This window comes from Hevea brasiliensis, unplaced genomic scaffold (genome assembly GCF_030052815.1).
Source record: "Hevea brasiliensis isolate MT/VB/25A 57/8 unplaced genomic scaffold, ASM3005281v1 Scaf1, whole genome shotgun sequence".
Classification (NCBI taxonomy): domain Eukaryota; kingdom Viridiplantae; phylum Streptophyta; class Magnoliopsida; order Malpighiales; family Euphorbiaceae; genus Hevea; species Hevea brasiliensis.
In genome coordinates, this window is record NW_026614585.1 from 10,347,236 (window position 1) to 10,366,960 (window position 19,725).

Here is a 19,725-nt window from a genome sequence, read left to right on the forward strand (position 1 = left end):
TGAAATTACAAAATAATCAATATTTAACTCACAAACTGATCAACCCAATTGCAATTGGTCTAGTTGGAGAGAAGAAAAGTTAGCCGGTACCGATCACCTATACAGACACAATGATCTCTATTAATTTATTGACAAAATTAATCAATTAATTTAATTGAAGATGCATGAATAATTTCTAAAGTTTCACTGAAATTTCAGTAGAATTTCCCCTATAACTGGACTTAACCCCACTGCAATAAAACGTAACAATAACAACGCACATGGTCTCAGGCCCACAACAATAATTATAATGCCCATTTGAGGCCTACAGAAAACCTAATCTAGGTTAAATCTTCCAAACTCCAGCTCGGATCCCTAACTCTACTACAGTTTAATAATTATTTTTAGCACTTCAAAAAAATATATAAAAGTATTCTCGAAGGTCTTCCACATCGTTCTTATATTAATTAAAGTCATTTCACTAAGCTAAGAATATTTCACAGATTTAACCAGCTAACTTAATCAAGGTACAAACTACACAACTTAAGTTAAGGACTACCTTAGCAAATTCTGCTATCTTGAACGCGTTTAGAATGTTTGAAAATGCTGAAATCCATTGTAATATTGACTATGTTCCGATACGGACCGTCGAGCATTAGGATCAGGCCGGAAACTCGATCCTGAGCGCCAATGAGCTATCATCGATTCGAGTGTATATCTAGGATACTTATGAGCTGCTAGTGACAGATTCGCTGACGGTTTATCAAAACTCTACTTTGATTGCCCAATATCAGCCGATTTAATTTAGGCCGTCCGATGAACAACTTCTCCGTTCGATCTCCAATCAAGGTGTAATTAGCGTCAAAACGAAGCTTAAGGAGTGTAGATCATGATCCCCAGGTCCGATCATCCAAACTGGCCACCGGTTGGTCAGAATCTAGCCAGAAAGTCATGAAAACCCAAAACTTCTCTCCCCTTATTCTCACTCATCCAGCCACCAAATGATGCGAAATTGGTCCCAAAAGAAAGCTTATGAAATAAGCTTTCCAACACCACCAAAAAAGTCCTAATCGAATTTCAGATGAAGCCAGAATCATGCCTGAAATTTCCCTCCCCTACTTGGGCGTTGGAGAAGAAAATCCCTCCATTTGCATCGTTACTAGTTCTGCTCCAGCCAACAGACAGCTCGCTGACATGGCTTGGGTGGTGGGGCTCCTCGTCGGCCGTCGTCAATGGCTGGAGGAAAAGCTGCTGGTTTGTTTTTTTTTTACGCTTTTAATTACCTATAAAGTCCTAAAGTTGTGTAAGTTTTTCAATTAGGTCCCCAAATTCTTTTCAATAGGGTCCAAAAGTACTTTAATTAGTTTAAATCAAATTTTAAATAAAAACAACAACAATAATAATAACAATAATATTTTAAAATAAAAAAATCTCATTTAATAATACCAATACTTTAATTATTTGTATAATATTAAATCTTAAATACTTTCATAAAATATGTTTAAAAGAAAATAACATTAAAATAATAAATTTTTTATTATAAATAAAATTTAAAAATTTTGAAGGCATTACAAGAAGGAAAAATCTCAGGGTGCTTACAGACGCCTTTGGGTGCTTGCTAGCCAATATGAGAGCTCTGTTTTTTCTCCACCTTTAGCACCGATAACATATCCATGGCAAGGCATCTCCGGATCATATGGGCTTCCAACTTTTCCTCCCTATGTTTTTGGGCTTATTATTATGCAAGGGACCTTCTTTTAAGGCATCTCTAATCATTTTCAACTCTCTAATGGTGCCCTCAATCAGTTTCCTTCTTCCCCAACGTACTGGTGTTAGATTGTTGTTTATGCTGAGGTTGCCATGGTTCAACACCGAGCTCCTCTGGCGCTTTCTCTTCTACACAGTGAGAATTTCTACCAACTCGCGAGCATAGGGTCAGGTCTAGATCCATTCTTTGTTAGAGTTTATCTTGTTATGGGTTTGGACCTCTCTTTTAGGTAGAGTTTGAGGTGTTGTTGCTACTTTTATTACTAGTATAGCTAAGGGCCTCTGGCTAGTTATTAATGAATCTTACAATTATCTATCGAGAAAAAGAAAAAAAAAAGTCAAATAGTTTTCAATGCTCTCCTCATTTTTTCTTTTACCTTATTTCCTTTTCTCCATCCTTTCTTCTCCTTAATTTCTCCTTTAAGTAGTCACGATGTGTTTTTTATCGGTGGCTCCCTCTCCCAATAGGAGATTTGGATTTGTAGAAAGAATTCAAAAAATGAAGTGTTGCATAATGTTGAGCCTTTAAATGGAGGGTATTTTCCACCGTTTGGCCAAGTACAAGTTTTACACGTCAGACTATGCTGTATCAACTCAGTTAAAATCGTCAAATTATTTTTAATATTTTTTTATAAATGATTAATATTTTCATACAAAAATATATTATATTGATTTGTCTTTAATTATTATATTCTATTTACAATTAATGAAATAGTCTTCCTGGAAAAGTAATTTCCATTGAATTTTATTGTATTTAATTTTAGATATTAAATCATTTGTCAATGTTCCTTTAAAATAAACAATCATTAATGATGTTTGTTGACTCACATGATTTACCTACCTCTCATATTTTTTCTAGGTAAAACTCACTCTTTGTAGATTGGTGGGCTGAGCTCCTTTTGCTTTATTAACTTCGGATAGTGGAGAAGTTTGCAGATAAAAAGGAAACTTTTACGCCAATCTGGTAGCGTAAATAGCTCATCAGTTTTTATTAGATTCATTATATTTTTATTAAATTTTAAGAAAGAAAAATTTTATCTAGATTTGATATATTATAAATTTGTGTGCCGTGTGTTATTTTTATGTGATTTGAATTTTAGATATATTTTTCATGGATTCAAATTGTGTTCCGACTCGAAAATTTTATGTTTTTATCTGATTGAAATAAAAAGTAAGGCTGTAGTGGTATGGGAGGGCACGGGCCAACAAATTCAACCTTGAAACCAACCAATAATCTCATTGGGGGTGCTCAAATATTATAATATTCTATCACTTTTTAGTAGAGTTATGAGATAATTGAGAAATATAATAGGTTTTGAATTTGAGAGTTTTTTATGATTGTTTCTTATTAGTAAAATTTTTTCTCTTATCTTGCCTGTAGACATAAATTTTATATTATTATTTTTCTCTTTTTTTATATTATATAATTATGTAATTATATATATATATATATATATATATATATATATATATATATATATATATATATTAAATTTACGCGTCTAGTGTATTGTAATATATTGTATCTTGAGATTACAATAAGGGTCTGTTTGGGTGGGCGTGAGGAAAGGGTAAATAAGAGTAACGAGAGGTAAGTAATTATTATACTTCTGTTTGGAAAGGGGTGAGCTGGTGAAGGGTAAGGGTAAGTAAGGGTAAGGTTTACCCTCCCTTACCCCTCAAATCTCAATTTTTCTTACACCCCAAATTGGGGTGTAAGCAGGGGGAGGTGAGAGATAAAAATTATTTTATTTTTTATTTTCCTATTATGTCCTTAATTTTTTATTAAAAATTCAATTATACCCATTAAAAATAAATCTAGTTTATCACTATAAATAAATGTCTTCTCTCTATGGCCGTATCTAATCTCTTCGCTCTCTCTCGTGGATTTTGAATTCTTACAGAAAAAAGGTTAGTTTTATCTTTTTATTTAATAAATAAAAAATTACAAAAATTTGTTTTATAACAATAATATTTTACCTACCTTTTAAAAAAATAAAATATTTTAAAAGATGCAAAATGACATTTGTATTACTTTATATATATCTAAATTGAATGTTGAAATAGTATATATCATGGTCTAATATAAAAAGACAATAAAAAATATAAATTATAAGCCATTAAACTAAAAATAAAAAGCCTTAATTTGCATATTAAAAAAAATAAAGAATAAATTTTATCTAATAGAAAATGATATTTTTATAATTTTAATAATTATTTACTCTTCTTTCACCTCTTTCCAAACATAAAGAATGAGCATTATCTCTTCTTAACTTTCCATTAGTTCACCTCTTTCCAAACATGAGAATTTTTTTATTGTAACCCTCCTTACCCTTTTCCCTCCTTACCCTCCCTTACCCTCCCATTAATTAACCTTCTCTCACCCCATCCAAACAGACCCTAAATTGAAAGAAGAATTTTCCGGACATGAACCGATTGATCTGAAAAATAATGTTGCCTAAACAAAGATATGCAAGAGACCTTTTTACAGAGAGCATTGAAAAGATTGAATCCAATGAAAGCCAAAAACATCAATTAATTAATTAATTAATTAAAAAACAACTCGCAATAGGAAGTCCAAGAAGGGAACTGCATGGTTATTGATGGATGGGAATGGACTTATAATTTAGAAACTAGAAAGGACTGAGACTCAGACTCAGACAAAGACATTAAGGTTCTCATCCACTGTAGTGTATTTGAACTCAGGGTAAAGCTCTGAAGCCTCCACCCCAAATGATGCCTCTATCTCAAAATTGGTCTGATCTCCCTTCACAAACACTGAGTGTCCAAGTGCATATATTACATTCAATGGGAACTCCGCCTCTGCAACACACCCACCAAGTACAAAAATGTCAACCTTGTTTAAATTTTATCTAATATGTGGCTAATAGAAGGATGAAGATGAACCTTGAATGGTCTTGAGAAGTTGTTCCTCAGGAACATAGATTCTTTCAATGGTTTTGCCGATCTTCTTCTCCCACAAGGACACAAGATCATTGAATGAATAGATATTGGCTGGGGGTCTAATATAGAGGATCTTATTCAAGGTTCTTGTATCTTCCACAGCTTTGATAGTTTAGGTGGCTATGTCATCTTCCTGGTTGAAAATTGCTGCAGATCAATTAAAGAAGGAACCAACTATGATTTTTGTCACACCTTACCCCTCTGTAAGGTATAACATGATCCCATAGAATACCTAATGAACTACCGAACTTCATCTACCGATAACTCATTAAGTACCCTACAAAGGATTTTAAACCAATTTTCTTATTTTTGATAAGTGGTGAGCATTTCTAATAAGTATTTAAAACATGTAATTAAGTGGAAAGCTAGTTGGAAATTTTGGCTCATTTTATTTTTCCGCAAATTTTATAAAAATTTTGACAGAGTTTCCTCTGTATTTTAAGAAAACAGTTCTTCAAATACCTGTAAAAAGCACTTCTAAAAGTTTTTCTCAACCACTACTTCGGTTTCACAATCAAACTCAATCAATTTCACAATCATTTCAATAAATTTCTCAAGTTCAAAATTCAATAGTCCTCAAGGTACAGTCAATCAATTTCATACATTCATATTTCTTTAAAGATAAACAATTTATGTATACATCATACAAAAATTTACATTAAGAAAATCCAAACTAAAGTTTATTACAAATTTTATACAGATTTTGTACAAGCTGCTCAAAACCCATCTTCACATGTCCATACATTTCTGTGCATTACATACATCAAAATAAATATTTACGATCAGGGTATAAATTATACCCGATAACTTCAAAGCAGGACGATCCTCAATCCTCAGCAGCTCAGTCTGCTGCTCCTCTAGTCTCTGTATCTGCGACAGCAATAGAAGCTATCGCTGAGTACTAGGACTCAGTGGTGCACAACATACTAAAATAATCTTTATGTAAAATATAAATCACAGTTATTCAAAAATTTGACTAAATATGAGCATTAAACACAAAACGTGAATTATGAAATTTTAATGCAAACCAAGTTCATTTCGAAGTATCAAAACACATTTCATAAAACCCACAGTTAGATCATGCCATTCGAAACAAATAGAATCTCATTAGCCAGAGGCTAAAGAGAAATCACATCACAAGGCTAGTTAGCTCAAATATATGGATATCCATTCACATCCTCTTCTACTGGCACACCTCAACACTTCTCCAGAGAAGGAATCAAAATTCGAAACAAATTACCCCCACTAGTCATGCTAGTGAGGTGTTCAAATATATGGTCATGACACTGTGGTTTCAAAACTTATCTTAACAATTTGCTAAACATTGTCATTTCAAATATACACAATAACTTTCAACAATTTAAGTCAAAACATCATAACTAATGTCACAAATAAATTTTCAATAATTCGAAGCAAATGTAAAATACATATTTCATTCACTTTATCAATACATTTTAAAGCATAGTGATGTTGTGCACAAACCTCACACGAGTCGCCTGTTGGCCTTGACTCGACTCCTCGGGTTCTGTCCCGGTATTCTTTTCCACTGAAACACACAATTTTATAATGTTTCAGTACTATAACTTAACATAAATCCAAAATAAATTTAGCTTCACTTTTACCTAGCTCTAATGTACTAAATTTGACGTTCTGGAAATTTTGTGTTTCGGGTTACTATTTACTGCACTATTCAAGTCAAATTGTTGACTTTTTAAGGATTAATAGGTATGGGAACTCCAACTTCACCCACATACCACATTTTGGTCATTAAACTTGTTGGTTTTGGTCATTTTCTCAAAGCTTAGGTCATTTTGGCAAAATTGCCAATTTTCGATTTTGGTGCTCCGAAGTTGCACTGTTCCATTGGTCAATCTACTGTTGGAATTTGGCAAAACTTCCTTCATAGAAAATGTTCCTTATTGTCTTAAGTATATTCTCATTTTTGGATCACCTCAATCGGAGTTTTGTAGCTCAAGTTATGGCCAAAATACAATTACTGTTCACGTGCACTGTTCATACTGGTATTCTGGTTCTAGCAGATTTTTTTATCCAACTTTGTTCAGTAATTTGATCAAGTTAAGTTCATAATTTGGTCTAAATTTCTTCATATGAAATGTTCTACTATGTCTTATGTTTCCATCGGTTCAAGAATCGCCTAAATCCGAGTTTTCTAGAGAGAGTTATAGCCATTCAAACATTACTGCTCAAATGGCAATTCTGCAGTTTTGCAGGTTTGGTAACTCAACTTTGCTCAATAATTTGAATGGGTTAATGGCCTAATTTGGGTTTGTGTTCTTCATAAAAGTTTTAGGTCTATATCTTATCTAATTGCTAGAAAAATTTCAGGTCAATTTGACCTTTTTAGCTCGAGTTATGACCAAATGAACAGTTACTGTTCATTTGGTCAGTTTGGTGCAGTGGCAGCCTGCTCTCATTTCACTTTGGTCAATTGGTTCACTAAGTTTTAGTCAGTTTTTGGCCATGGTTCCTCGATGAAAATGGTGCTATTTTATGTCTATTTTCATCTCCAATTGGTGGCATATCAATTGGACTTGTAAAATTTCCGTTTTGGTCCTTCAAAGTTGGTTTGGTCATGCTGCTGGAACCTACGAATTTGTCTTCCATTCTAACAATTCCCACACATCTCCCTTGGTCATTATTGACCATTTTTCAGCTCACAATAGGTCAAAGTCATCATTTAAGCATTTCTCCAAAATTTGGTTCACAAACCCTAACATTCAAACCCTAACTCATTCATCTCATGCCTTTAACTACATTTAATGGTTTTAATGCTAATCATTCAACTAATTAAGACTTTGAAACTCATTCTAACTCATTTAATTCATGCAATTCATACTCCCTTCAACCAGGCCGAAATTTCAGCATGGGTCCTTCCCCCATATTTGTTTCATTTAATCAAGTTCTAAGCTGATTTTAAACACTAATTATGCATTTAAATGGAAAAATAAGGAGTTAACATACTAACCTTAACTTAAAGCTTCAAATCTCTAGCTTTAGCCCTTCTTTCTTCTTATACTCTTCTTCCTAAGTTGAGATTACAAGTTCTAGTGAGGTATTTAAGGGAGTTATGAAGGTTAAGTGAAGAGAATTAAGCTTAAGTGTAAGCTTAAAGGAAGAAAATTCCATGGAGATTCATGGAGGAAGTGGGGCGGCAACCAAGGGAAAGGAAGAAGACAATTCTAATTTTTTTTTTATTTTATTTTCTTTAATCTTATCCCCTTTTTGAAGACCAAAAATCCCAAATTAATAAAATAAATTAATTAATCATTTATGACATCATGCATGATGTCATCACCTTTGACTTTTCCATCTTCTCTTTTTTTTTTCTATTTATTTTTTTTCTATTAGTTCTTTAATTTAATTCTCGATTCCGAAATTTTTTTTTCTCCGATTTTATTTGACAGTTCGGTCAGGAGTCAGCTCTCGGGGTCAATTGACTAAATTGCCCCTCGCCGGTTCATCCCGGTTTGCAAATAATCCAATATTTCTTCCGGCTCCCTGACCTAATTATTTGACTGGCTTAACAGTTCTTTTTCGTGATTTTCTCTTTTCCACAGTGTTCATAAGGGTCCTAAGGATCATGGCGTCACTTTTTACGGTTGAAATTTGAGTTTAAAGCGACTTGTGATCGTTCGAGAAGGTCACCCATCGCTGTGACTCTCGGCTCGTTTAACTTCTTATGTTTTGTTTTTCTTGTTTATACTTAACTAATTGGACATTACTAATTATTTGTGTTTATAGCTTCTCTAGTTGTTTTAAGTGTGGTTCTAATCCCCTTAATTGTCCGGACCGATACCAGTCACCGGAACAGTGAAATATACCTGGCTATGCAATTAGGGGTGTTACAATTTTTCCTTAGAAAATTCATATCAGGCTAATTAATCACAACCGAAATTCAGTGTTCATTTTTTTACCTTTGGGATTTCCATCACCCAATATGACAACTTTATCTCTTGGAGGAGCTGTCACTCCAACCTGGTTGAAACTCGGAAGCAAATACCCAGCAAAAACGTTGGAAACCACATAGGTGTATGGAATTCCCGCAGCCTCAATAGCTCGTCGGATTTTAACCCTATCGTCAAATGCGGGAAATTTACCGTACAAGGGTAAGTTAGAAATAAAAATTACTAAAAGTGGGTGCGGTATGAAAAATTTACGAGATCAGGGTGAGAAAAGTCAAGAGCCTAAAAACGCTAATACCAGTAGCGTTTTAATGTCCAAAACGCTATTAATAATAGCATTTTGTGCGGATGGCATCCAAATTAAAAAAAAAAAAAAAAAAAGCTGGACGCTACTATAAGTAGCGTCCAGCTTTTGTTTTTATTTTTTTAATATTTTAAATAAAATATAAATATTATTTTAATAAATAATATTATAATAATTAATATTATATATTATTATATTTTTATTATAAAAAATTATTTTTTAATTTAAAATTAAATTAAATTTTAATTAAATTAAAAATTAAAAATATAAAATATTATTATAATAAAAAATTTAAAAAAATTAAATGAAAACCTAGACGCTACTGTAAGTAGCGTCCAGTTTCTTATTTAATTTTTAATTATTTTATTTTTACATTTTAAATAAAAATATAAATATTATTTTAATAAATAATAGTATAATAATTAAAATCATATATTATAATTTTTTATTATAAAAAATTATTTTTTAATTTAAAATTAAATTAAAAAAATATAAAAAATTTGTAATGTAATTTAATTTTAATTTTTAATTTAATTTAATTTTTAATTGAAAAATAATTTTAATTTTTTATTTAATTAAAAATATTATTTTAATAAATAAAATCATAATATTTAATATTATACATTATAATATTTTTATTATTATCAAATATTATTTTTTAATTTAAAATTAAATTAAAATTTAATAAAATAAAAAATAAAAAAAAAATAATTAAAAAGTTTAAGAAAAATTGGACGCTAATATAAGTAATAAATTATATTTTATTAAATTTTAATTTAATTTTATATTAAAAAATAATATTTATAATAAAAATATTATAATATATATTATTAAATATTATAATTTTATTTATTAAAATAATATTTATATTTTATTTAAAATATAAAATAAAATAATTAAAAATTAAAAGAAAAATTGGACGCTACTCATAGTAGCGTCCAATTTTTCTTAAACTTCTAAATTATTTTTTTTTTATTTTTTATTTTATTAAATTTTAAATTAAAAAATAATATTTATAATAAAAATATTATAATATATATTATTAAATATTATAATTTTATTTATTAAAATAATATTTATATTTTATTTAAAATACAAAATAAAATAATTAAAAATTAAAAGAAAAATTGGACGTTACTTATAGTAGCGTCTAATTTTTCTTAAACTTTTTATTTATATATTTTTATTTTTTATTTTATTAAATTTTAATTTAATTTTAAATTAAAAAATAATACTTTATAATAATAAAAATATTATAATATATATTATTAAATATTATAATTTTATTTATTAAAATAATATTTATATTTTATTTAAAATATAAAATAAAATAATTAAAAATTAAAAGAAAAATTATACGCTACTTATAGCAGCGTCCAATTTTTCTTAAACTTTTAAATTATTCTTTTTTTATTTTTTATTTTATTAAATTTTAATTTAATTTTAAATTAAAAAAAAATATTTATAATAAAAATATTATATTATATATTATTAAATATTATAATTTTATTTATTAAAATAATATTTATATTTTATTTAAAATATAAAATAAAATAATTAAAAATTAAAAGAAAAATTAGACGCTACTTATAGTAGCGTCCAATTTTTCTTAAACTTTTTATTTATTTATTTTTATTTTTTATTTTATTTAATTTAATTTAATTTTAAATTAAAAAATAATATTTTATAATAATAAAAATATTATAATGTATAATATTAAATATTATGATTTTATTTATTAAAATAATATTTTTAATTAAATAAAAAATTAAAATTATTTTTCAATTAAAAATTAAATTAAATTAAAAATTAAAATTAAATTAAATTACAAATTTTTTATATTTTTTTAATTTAATTTTAAATTGAAAAATAATTTTTTATAATAAAAAATTAGACACTGGATCAGAAGAAGATTACTCATTCACTTCAGAAGAATCCAGTTCAGACACTGAAGCCCATTACCCGTCTTACCTGGCCCAACATATCCAATCCTCCCAATCCACCTATGGCCCAGACACTATTCCAATTCCTTTAGTCCCGATCCATATTCTTCCCAGTAAGTATGAACGGCCCATTAGTGTCATTGGCTTCCTGGATACCGGGGCTCACAAAAGCATGATGAACCCAGCCATCTTACCCTCAGAATACTGGGTCCCTCATGAAGAATACTTTAAGGCTGCAGATGGAAATGTTTTCAAAACTAGCCTTATCACTAAGCACCCAATTGGAATCCAGTTCTTCCCCACTTGTATCCTTTGGACTAGGGTCATCGGGTCGGATCTTCCTGACAAGGATCTATTGATAGGCTTTGACTTGTACCAACAGGCGAAGCATTTAAAGATCCTCCCTACAGGATTGAAGTATAAGAGGAGCTTTCAGCCATTTACTTCTGTCCCAAGGTTATATTCTCTGGCTGATGCCTCAGCTGAGTTCCAAGAACACAAGGAGCTGCTCTTACGGTCCTGTGCTGATTCCCATGCACATTTTCATCATCGCCACCCCCTGTGGCAGAATTCGGATTTCTTTGTCAGTCTTCCGTTCAAGCTTAATGAAGATATCAATCCGACAAAGGCATCACACCCGGGGATGAACCCTACAGACTTGGCTCTAGCCCAAGAAGAATGCAAACAGCTCCTCCAGCAAGGTCTCATAGAACCCACTTCTTCTCAGTGGGCCTGCCAGGCCTTTTATGTTGAAAAAAGATCTGAGCGATTAAGAGGAAAGAAACGGCTTGTCATTGACTACAAGCCCCTCAACCACTTCCTTCAAGATGACAAATTCCCGTTACCAAAGCCTGAGGCCTTGTTCACTCAACTGCATGAAGCCCATATCTTCTCAAAGTTTGATCTCAAAGCTGATTTTTGGCAATTGGGTATTAACCCCTCTGATAGGCCCAAGGCGCATACGCATTCCCTGGCCCAATACCAATGGGAGTCCTTCCATTCGGCCTTAAGACGGCCCCATCAGTTTTCCAAAAGGCCATGACAAGGATATTTGAGCCCATACTACACAGTGCTCTTATCTACATAGACGATATCCTTCTCTTCTCCAAAGATGTTACGGCCCATAGGACACTCCTCTCCACATTCCAACAACTGGTGGATTCCTATGGAATTATGCTATCAGAAAAGAAGAGCTCACTGGCCCAAACTGACATCGACTTCCTTGGAATGAAATTCAAGGATGGAAAATACCAACCGGGACCTCACATTGCAGAAGAATTACTGAAGTTTCCTGATGAGGACTTGACAGTAAAATAAATACAACAGTTCCTTGGTATTATCAATTACATCAGGAAGTTTATCCCGCATGTGGCCGCCCACACTTGCCAGCTGTCAAAGATGCTTAAAAAGGATCCCCCACCATGGAGGGAAGAACAGACATGTGCAGTCAAAAAATTAAAAGAAGTGGCCTTAAACCCGCCACCACTAAAGATTCCCAGCATTGGATGCCGCATCCTTCAGACTGATGCTAGTGACACCCACTGGGGTGCAGTCCTCGTCGAAGAAATTCAAGGAGAAAAGCATATCTGCGGACATGCTAGTGGAGAACCTCAAAAACATTATCATTCAGTCTATAAAGAGATATTGGCTGTCAAAAATGGGATAAAGAGATTCGAATTTCATCTGATTGGCCACCACTTCACTGTGGTCATGGACAGCTCATCCTTCCCAAAGGTTCTAGACTTCAAAAACAAGTCTCTTCCTGAACCACAATTACTGAGGCTTAAGGACTGGTTCGCCAAGTATAAATTCACAGTCCAGCATATCAAAGGGAAGCACAACTTGGTTCCTGACCTCCTATCCAGGCCAAAAATCCTTCACCTAATCCAAGCTTCCTCTTCACTCCCCTTGATCCTCATGGCATCATCCTCATCCTCTCCACATACTCCAGCTCCAATGCACAATTTCCTGGTTCCTACTCCAGACAGTTTTCCCCCTGGATGTTCACCAAACCAGCCTATCTCAAAAATGGCTAAGTTCGCAAGGGATCATCTGTTTCACTACCTGAGTGCAAGAAACACCCTAAGGGGATTACTCCCCTCCTCGACTGTCTTTATCCCTGATAACCCTTTCCTCACCTGTTTCAGTATCCAACCTGGCAGAGAACTCATCCTAGAAGAACTATGGCTCCTCTGGTGCATGGTTACACTCTATTCCACAGGACTGGAATTCCCCCTCATGGCCCTGTATCAGTATGTTATGAACAATACTAACAGGACTCTCCTGTCCAGATTTCTAGAATGGTTCAAGCCCATTTCAGCATGGCGCTCTGACTGAAGCGCATCATAGACACCCATGGAATAGAAGAGGCCCATCGCTACTCATTTCAACATCGGGACCTTGTTCATTTTTCACGTGCCTTTCTCTAGAAGGCAGATGGACTCCTCTGGACCCGAATCACTGAATACGAATGGAGGACCTACGAAGGATCAATTATTGACAAAGATGCCATGGGACCCTTGAAAAGACAACTAGCTGAGTACCTTTGTGAAATCAATAGTTACTTTTGTCTAGTGCCTACCCATGTGAGTTGTACATCACTCGGTCCCATCCGATCCCTCACTGATGAGCCTATTGACTGGACCCATCCCATGTGGCAAGATTCTCAGGATCCAATTGACACAGAGTCACGAGATGCCATTCAGAGTGCGGACCCACCATCTCCTGTTCACCAACAGTGGCCAAAGGACTTTTTTGGAATCGACTCTGATGACTCTGACTTTGACACCCTCAATCTGTCCACCACTCCTTGATAAAAGCAAAAGTTTGTCAATAATGTAATAATGTGTGTTTGTCTTTATTTATGTTGCTTTAAGAGTGTCGGTAGCCAGTTTCTAACCGGTTGCCTGTAATGTCAAGAGCCTCCTCGCCTATATAAGGAGTTGCTCTCTTCAGTTGTAATCAGACTTAGTTCCCTTTTAATAATATCCTCTGAAGTTCTCTTCTATGGCTTTCTAAACTCTTCTCCTTCTCTCCGAAAACCTTTGAATGTGTATCATACTCTTATAATCAGAGATACGTATGCTCTACACTTGCCTCTTTAAGAGGATCCTGTATCGAAATATCTTTGTTTTGACATTAAGGTGCGACGGTCCGTTATCACATGTGTAATGAACAAAAGGGCACTGACCAGAGTACCTATGGAGAGGGAAGAGGCATAGCATGAGTTCATTATATGTGTGGTAAGGGCTCCCGGCTTATCTTGGTATCAGAGCCTGGTTATGTTTGTATTATACATACTTCATTGGTAAGTAGGGGAGAAATCTTCAAACTCTTGTATTTCTCTTAATTTCTGTATCCTTGTTTTACGCCATCTTCTCTTATCTTGGTATATCGGTGAAACCGAATCGCTTAACTCCTTCTTAGAAGGTAGAGCGATCTCTGGCCACAACTAGCTGTACCAAATATGGCTTGTCAAACACCTAACCCTGTTTCTGAAACTCATCTCCAAACCCCTTCTCCCTCAGAGATTGTTAACCTCACTTCTTCTCTTTCTTTCTCTTCACCACTTCGAAGAACACTATCCTCCAGAATTGATAATCTCATAGAAATATCTACTTTACCCGAAGATGCTCAGGTTGGAGAATCCCTCCTTCCTCTTCTCAGTCCATACAACATCTATAGACGATCTGGATCTTTAACCAGATCTATCAGATCTCTCATTTCATCTCGAAGATCTTTGTCAAAAGAATATGTTCAGCCTCAGAATGGACCAATGCTCTCTCGAGTTCATCTGTTGAACAATATGTGGCGTTAGAAATCCCTCATGACTCATCCCGGATGGAGACAAGAAGGGTTTTCTCATCTTCATTTTGAGTATGCGACTTATCCTCGATCTACATGGGAGGCGAGGTCTTCCGATTCTGACTAGAGTGTCTCTCCTTGATACACGATTCCTGCAGTATGAACATGCGGTTATAGGAACCTGCCTCACCACTTTGCATGCTGGGAGCATGGTGTTGACATTCTTCCCAAACTATAATCTCTCGCTAAGAGATCCACATCTTAGCACTGCCCTTAAAGTTCAGGTTCAACTCACTGGCGCTGCTCAGGTGACCTCTTCGATGATGGCCACCTTACACCATCAAATCATCTACAGATTGCAAGATCATGCTGTAGATCTTTCACAGCCATCTGTCTCCAATGATGCTCTGCTTGTATTGGCTGATACTGAAACCACCCCAACAATTGTTCAGATACCTAGGCAACTGCCTAGAAATGAGCTTGAACAGCTCATTCCAAAGGATTGGTTAACCAATTATGAAAGGCTTCATTCAACCTCTCAGCCAATCCAGATTACTGAGTCTTCTTTCAGAAGAAACCCTGATGGAACGGTGCAGACCACGTTTCAACCTCCTCGACATTCTACAGGCTCTTTGCCTGTATTCCAGACCATGATGGTCCAGCCATTAGAAAAGGAGCAAGACTACTATCCCATTGGAGCAGTAACACCAGACAATCATTACATCTATCCTCAGAAAATAGATGGTCACTGCCCCTGGGATCTCCCAGGTTCTGGAGCATGTGATGAAGATTGTGATTGTCAAGACAATTACTGGGAAAATGAATATGACCATCCCCTGTCTGATAAAAATTGGAGGAAGCTCACCAAACAAACAAGAAGAGCCTCTTGCAAGCCACAACAAGTTCTCAGCAGAGACTATCCAGATAGTAGCCCATGGATTGGTATCCATGAGGAAACCAAACAGAAGAAGCCTCTTCCTATCTATGAGCTTGCCCTTGAGATCATCAGAAAGGAAGGAAAGAAACTACCCCCTCTTAAACCAGTTTCTTCTCCTCCTCCTGCACTTCCCCTAGTACAACCTTGTATGATGTTTTCACCTGCCTCCTATGAAGCAGATTTTCCTCCATTAGCACTGTGATGACCAGCAGACCAAGATCTCCACCAGACCTTTCATTCACTCAACTAAGGTTGATAGTGAAGGTCAGACAACCCCGATCACTCAAGCTGAAGAAGTTTTAAACTGGCAAACCAAGAATGCTGCTGTCCAGAATAAGACGCTACAGCGTATTGATTCCAAGATTGACCAGGTCCTCACGGGACTCGGCATGTTGATCAAAAGATTGACTCCTTCACTGCTTTTGCCCAAAACATGTATAAGGATCTCCAAAGCAGAATTACCCAGCTTGATAGAGATTTGAAGGCTTTGATCCAGCAACGGAGATTTGGTGTAGAATTCAATCAAAAGGAACAGGAAATAAGAAGGCTGAAGAAACAATTAGCCCAAGTTGAAGCAGACTTGCACAAGCCACGAAGCCCAGTCTCTTTCACCCATTCAGGCCTTTCTCTGCCCAAACAACTTCTAACCCTTTCCTTCCTACACCTGAACCTGCTTACTCTCCTTTTGGACCTTTTAACTATTCATATGAACCACCTCCAACATATCACCCATCTCCTTTGTTCAGACCTACTCCAACACCTGCCAGATATGAGCAAAAGAGTCCATCTTCCTCAGAAGAATCCCATCCTTCAAAAAGGAAGATTGATAAAGGGAAGGACAAAATGTATCATGATCCTCCTCCACAGCATATGGTGTCTATACCCTCTGAGCCAGAACCAGAAGAAGATTCTTCTGAAGACTCGTCTGATGATAGTGAGGACGGACGAATGGATATCACGACCTTTGCTCATGGTGATCCTCACCATGACCTCCCAAACAGGTCCTTCACCAACCACAGATTCTACCAGTGGCACTACAGGCCCTACAGGGCCTCCTCAAGACCCCCATGTTGAAATTCCTGATGATGAACCAATTCTAGACTTTGGGCTACCAGGCGCTCCACAACAGGCCAGGCCCAGTTCAGGCCCATGGTTCACCTTGGATGATGTTCCCCCATCAAGATGGAGAGACCGTCTTGCAGAATTTAAAGCTTGGCTTGATGTCCAAATGCTCCGGGAAGGTGCTGACTCCCATGCTATACTCAGAGAATTCATCTCTAGAACAGTTGGCACACTACAAGACTGGTTTTCCTCCATTGGAGAATATCAGAAAGCTCAATTTTGCCACCTGACTCCCTTACAAGCAATCAACGCTCTCTTTGCTGAATTTCTGGGAGATGCATCCTTATACAGCAAGCAGTTAAGACAAGAATTCTTTGATATGCGCTGCTGTTCTTTGAAAAGATCAGACATTGAGAAACACTACCAGCGCATGACTCAACGTTATTATCTGCTTAATGGTTACAATGATGTCAACCTCCGGCATACCTATATTGCCTCCCTACCAGAAGCATTGCAACCAGAACTCCATAGAAGTATTGCTGCTACCAGAAGAGCGATGAATGCTATCACCATAGGAGAAATCCATCAAATGACTACGCTTATGCGGATAAAATGTGCGAACAACAGAAGCTGTTCAAAGATATCATTGACAACAGCAAAGCTTTGAAGAATGTATGCCAAAAGTCTCACCTTGCCATTAAATGCAAGGAAAAGAATTGTGAATGCAAGACAAAGAAAAAAGCACATTACAAGAAGCATCCTTCTGGATTCAAACCCCCTTTCAAGCAAAAGAAAGGAAGAAGGTCAGTCAGATACTTTCGAAAGAAAAGAACGGGTACAAAGAAGTCTGAAAGGTGTTATATCTGTGGCAATCGTGGTCATTATGCCAAGAACTGCCCAAAAAACCCTAATAAGGCGATTAAGTTACATAACACATACAATGAGCTTCTCACATCTCCCTGGAACATGATGATGTTGAATCCCTGTTATTTATTAAAATAATATTTATATTTTTATTTAAAATATAAAAATAAAATAATTAAAAATTAAATAAGAAGCTGGAAGTAGCGTCCAGGTTTTCATTTAATTTTTTTAATTTTTTTATTATAATAATATTTTATATTTTTAATTTTTTATTTAATTAAAATTTAATTTAGTTTTAAAGTAAAAAATAATTTTTTATAATAAAAATATTATAATATATAATATTAATTATTATAATATTATTTATTAAAATAATATTTATTTTTTATTTAAATTTTTTTTTTATTTTTTTTTAGTTTGGATGCCATCCGCACAAAACGCTATTATTAATTGTGTTTTGGATATTAAAACGCTACTGGTATTAGCGTTTTTAGGCTTTTGACTTTTTTTCACCTTTAGTAATTTTTATTTTTAACTTACCCTTGTACGGTAAATTTCCCGTCAAATGCTGATTTTACTGGCTCAACAGCGTGGACATGATCCACATCATTTCCGAACTCTGAAGGGAGGAATCTCTGGAAAACAGAGGAATTTTTCAAAACAGAAGCCACTAGACCGGCAGGAGGAAAAAGATATTAAAAAAAAAAAAAAAAAAAATCTGAAAGGGAGCATACCTTAATGTTCCCAGCTTCTTTAATGGCAGCGATGATCTTCACTTGATCAGGTATTTGACCTTGACCTAATGTGGAGATCACTACATCTACTTGCTTTATTGCCTTCACCAAGCTCTCGTGATAGCACAAATCTCCCTGCATAGATCACACAATTTTTAGTTTTTTGCCAACTAATGAAGAAGAAGAAGAAGAAGAAGGAAGTTTGCTGAATGAACATACAATGAGGACATTGACGCCAAGGCTTTTGAAATTGTCGATGATGGTGGACTTGGCAGGGCCAGAGAGAGTGGACTCTCTCACAAGAGCAAAAGTTGGATGACCAGACTTTGCGCTGGCTTCCACTATGTGTTTTCCGATGTACCCAGTTCCTCCGATGATCAGAGTCTTGCTCTTTGATGCCATTTCTGAAACTTTGAGGTGATAATTTGTGCAGACAGAGATCAACAAAGAGATTGATGATGATGAGTGAGAAGCTCGAGAAGAGGATTTATAGGAAGAAAAATGTCCATGGCCAGGTGTACATCTCAGAAATTACTGCTATACCACCAGGATTAGATAGAGAAAATTGGAAAATTCTGTCTTTCGTATCTGGTTCAAGAAGCCACCCATGTTCGTGCAGGTTGAGTTGAGTTTCTCAACTAGTAGACTTTTTGTCCCCTTAAATAAAAATTAATGTTGTAATTTAGATTATACAGTTTAACAAGCTTTTAAAATTGAGAAAATTCAAATTTATCTACGATAATTTCATGTACATAGTAGCATTTTTATATTATATGATTTTAACAATATAGCTTAGTTAGGTAACTTAAATTTTTGGTCTGAAAATAATTATTGCAAGTATTACTTTTTATCTCATCTAATTAATGGAGAAATTATGCTTAGTAGAGATAAAGATAAAATTAAAAAAAAAAATTAATGCATCTCAATTTTTTTAAAATTATAAATAATTATGAATAAAATAATTTTTAAAAAATAATAAATAAAAGTGAATAAAAAGAGTAAAAAATATAATTAAAGATCACGCTCATAAAAAAAAAAAGAAATAAAAAATATAATTAAAGATTACCCTGTGCTCATAAAAAAGAGAGAAAGATAAGAAGGGATAAATGCATAATTTGTTTCTTAATATATTTCATTGATGATGTATAATACAAGCAATTGATGCTAGAAAATTTCAATATTTTCCATATGGGTATTCATTAATTATAATATTAAGGTTATTTTTTAAAAATTAAGTTAAAGTAAGTTAATTCATTATGAGAAATTTAAAGATTTATAAATAATAATTTGATTAATTTAAGTTAGATATTCTAATTTTATTGTGGGTTAACATTTCAAATCTAATGGAGACTGAATTTGGTGAGTGGACTTCATAATTATTTCATAATTAATTCAATAATTATGATCATATAATCGATTATAATAGAATTTACATGAAATTAAT

The 19,725-nt window shown here is 34.0% G+C and overlaps 1 protein-coding gene across 1 annotated transcript; it reads right to left on the bottom strand.

Moving 5' to 3' along the window:
• Positions 1–4,151: 4,151 nt before the first annotated feature.
• On the bottom strand, positions 4,152–18,931 carry LOC110646797 (phenylcoumaran benzylic ether reductase Pyrc5). The gene is made up of 6 exons (XM_058141407.1): positions 18,501–18,931; positions 18,282–18,416; positions 18,107–18,182; positions 8,646–8,807; positions 4,654–4,857; positions 4,152–4,569 (listed from the first exon to the last, which is right to left on the bottom strand). Exons 1-5 carry the CDS (start codon positions 18,681–18,683, stop codon positions 4,823–4,825), a joined length of 591 nt encoding a protein of 196 aa, XP_057997390.1. The 5' UTR covers positions 18,684–18,931; the 3' UTR covers positions 4,152–4,569; positions 4,654–4,822.
• Positions 18,932–19,725: the final 794 nt, after the last annotated feature.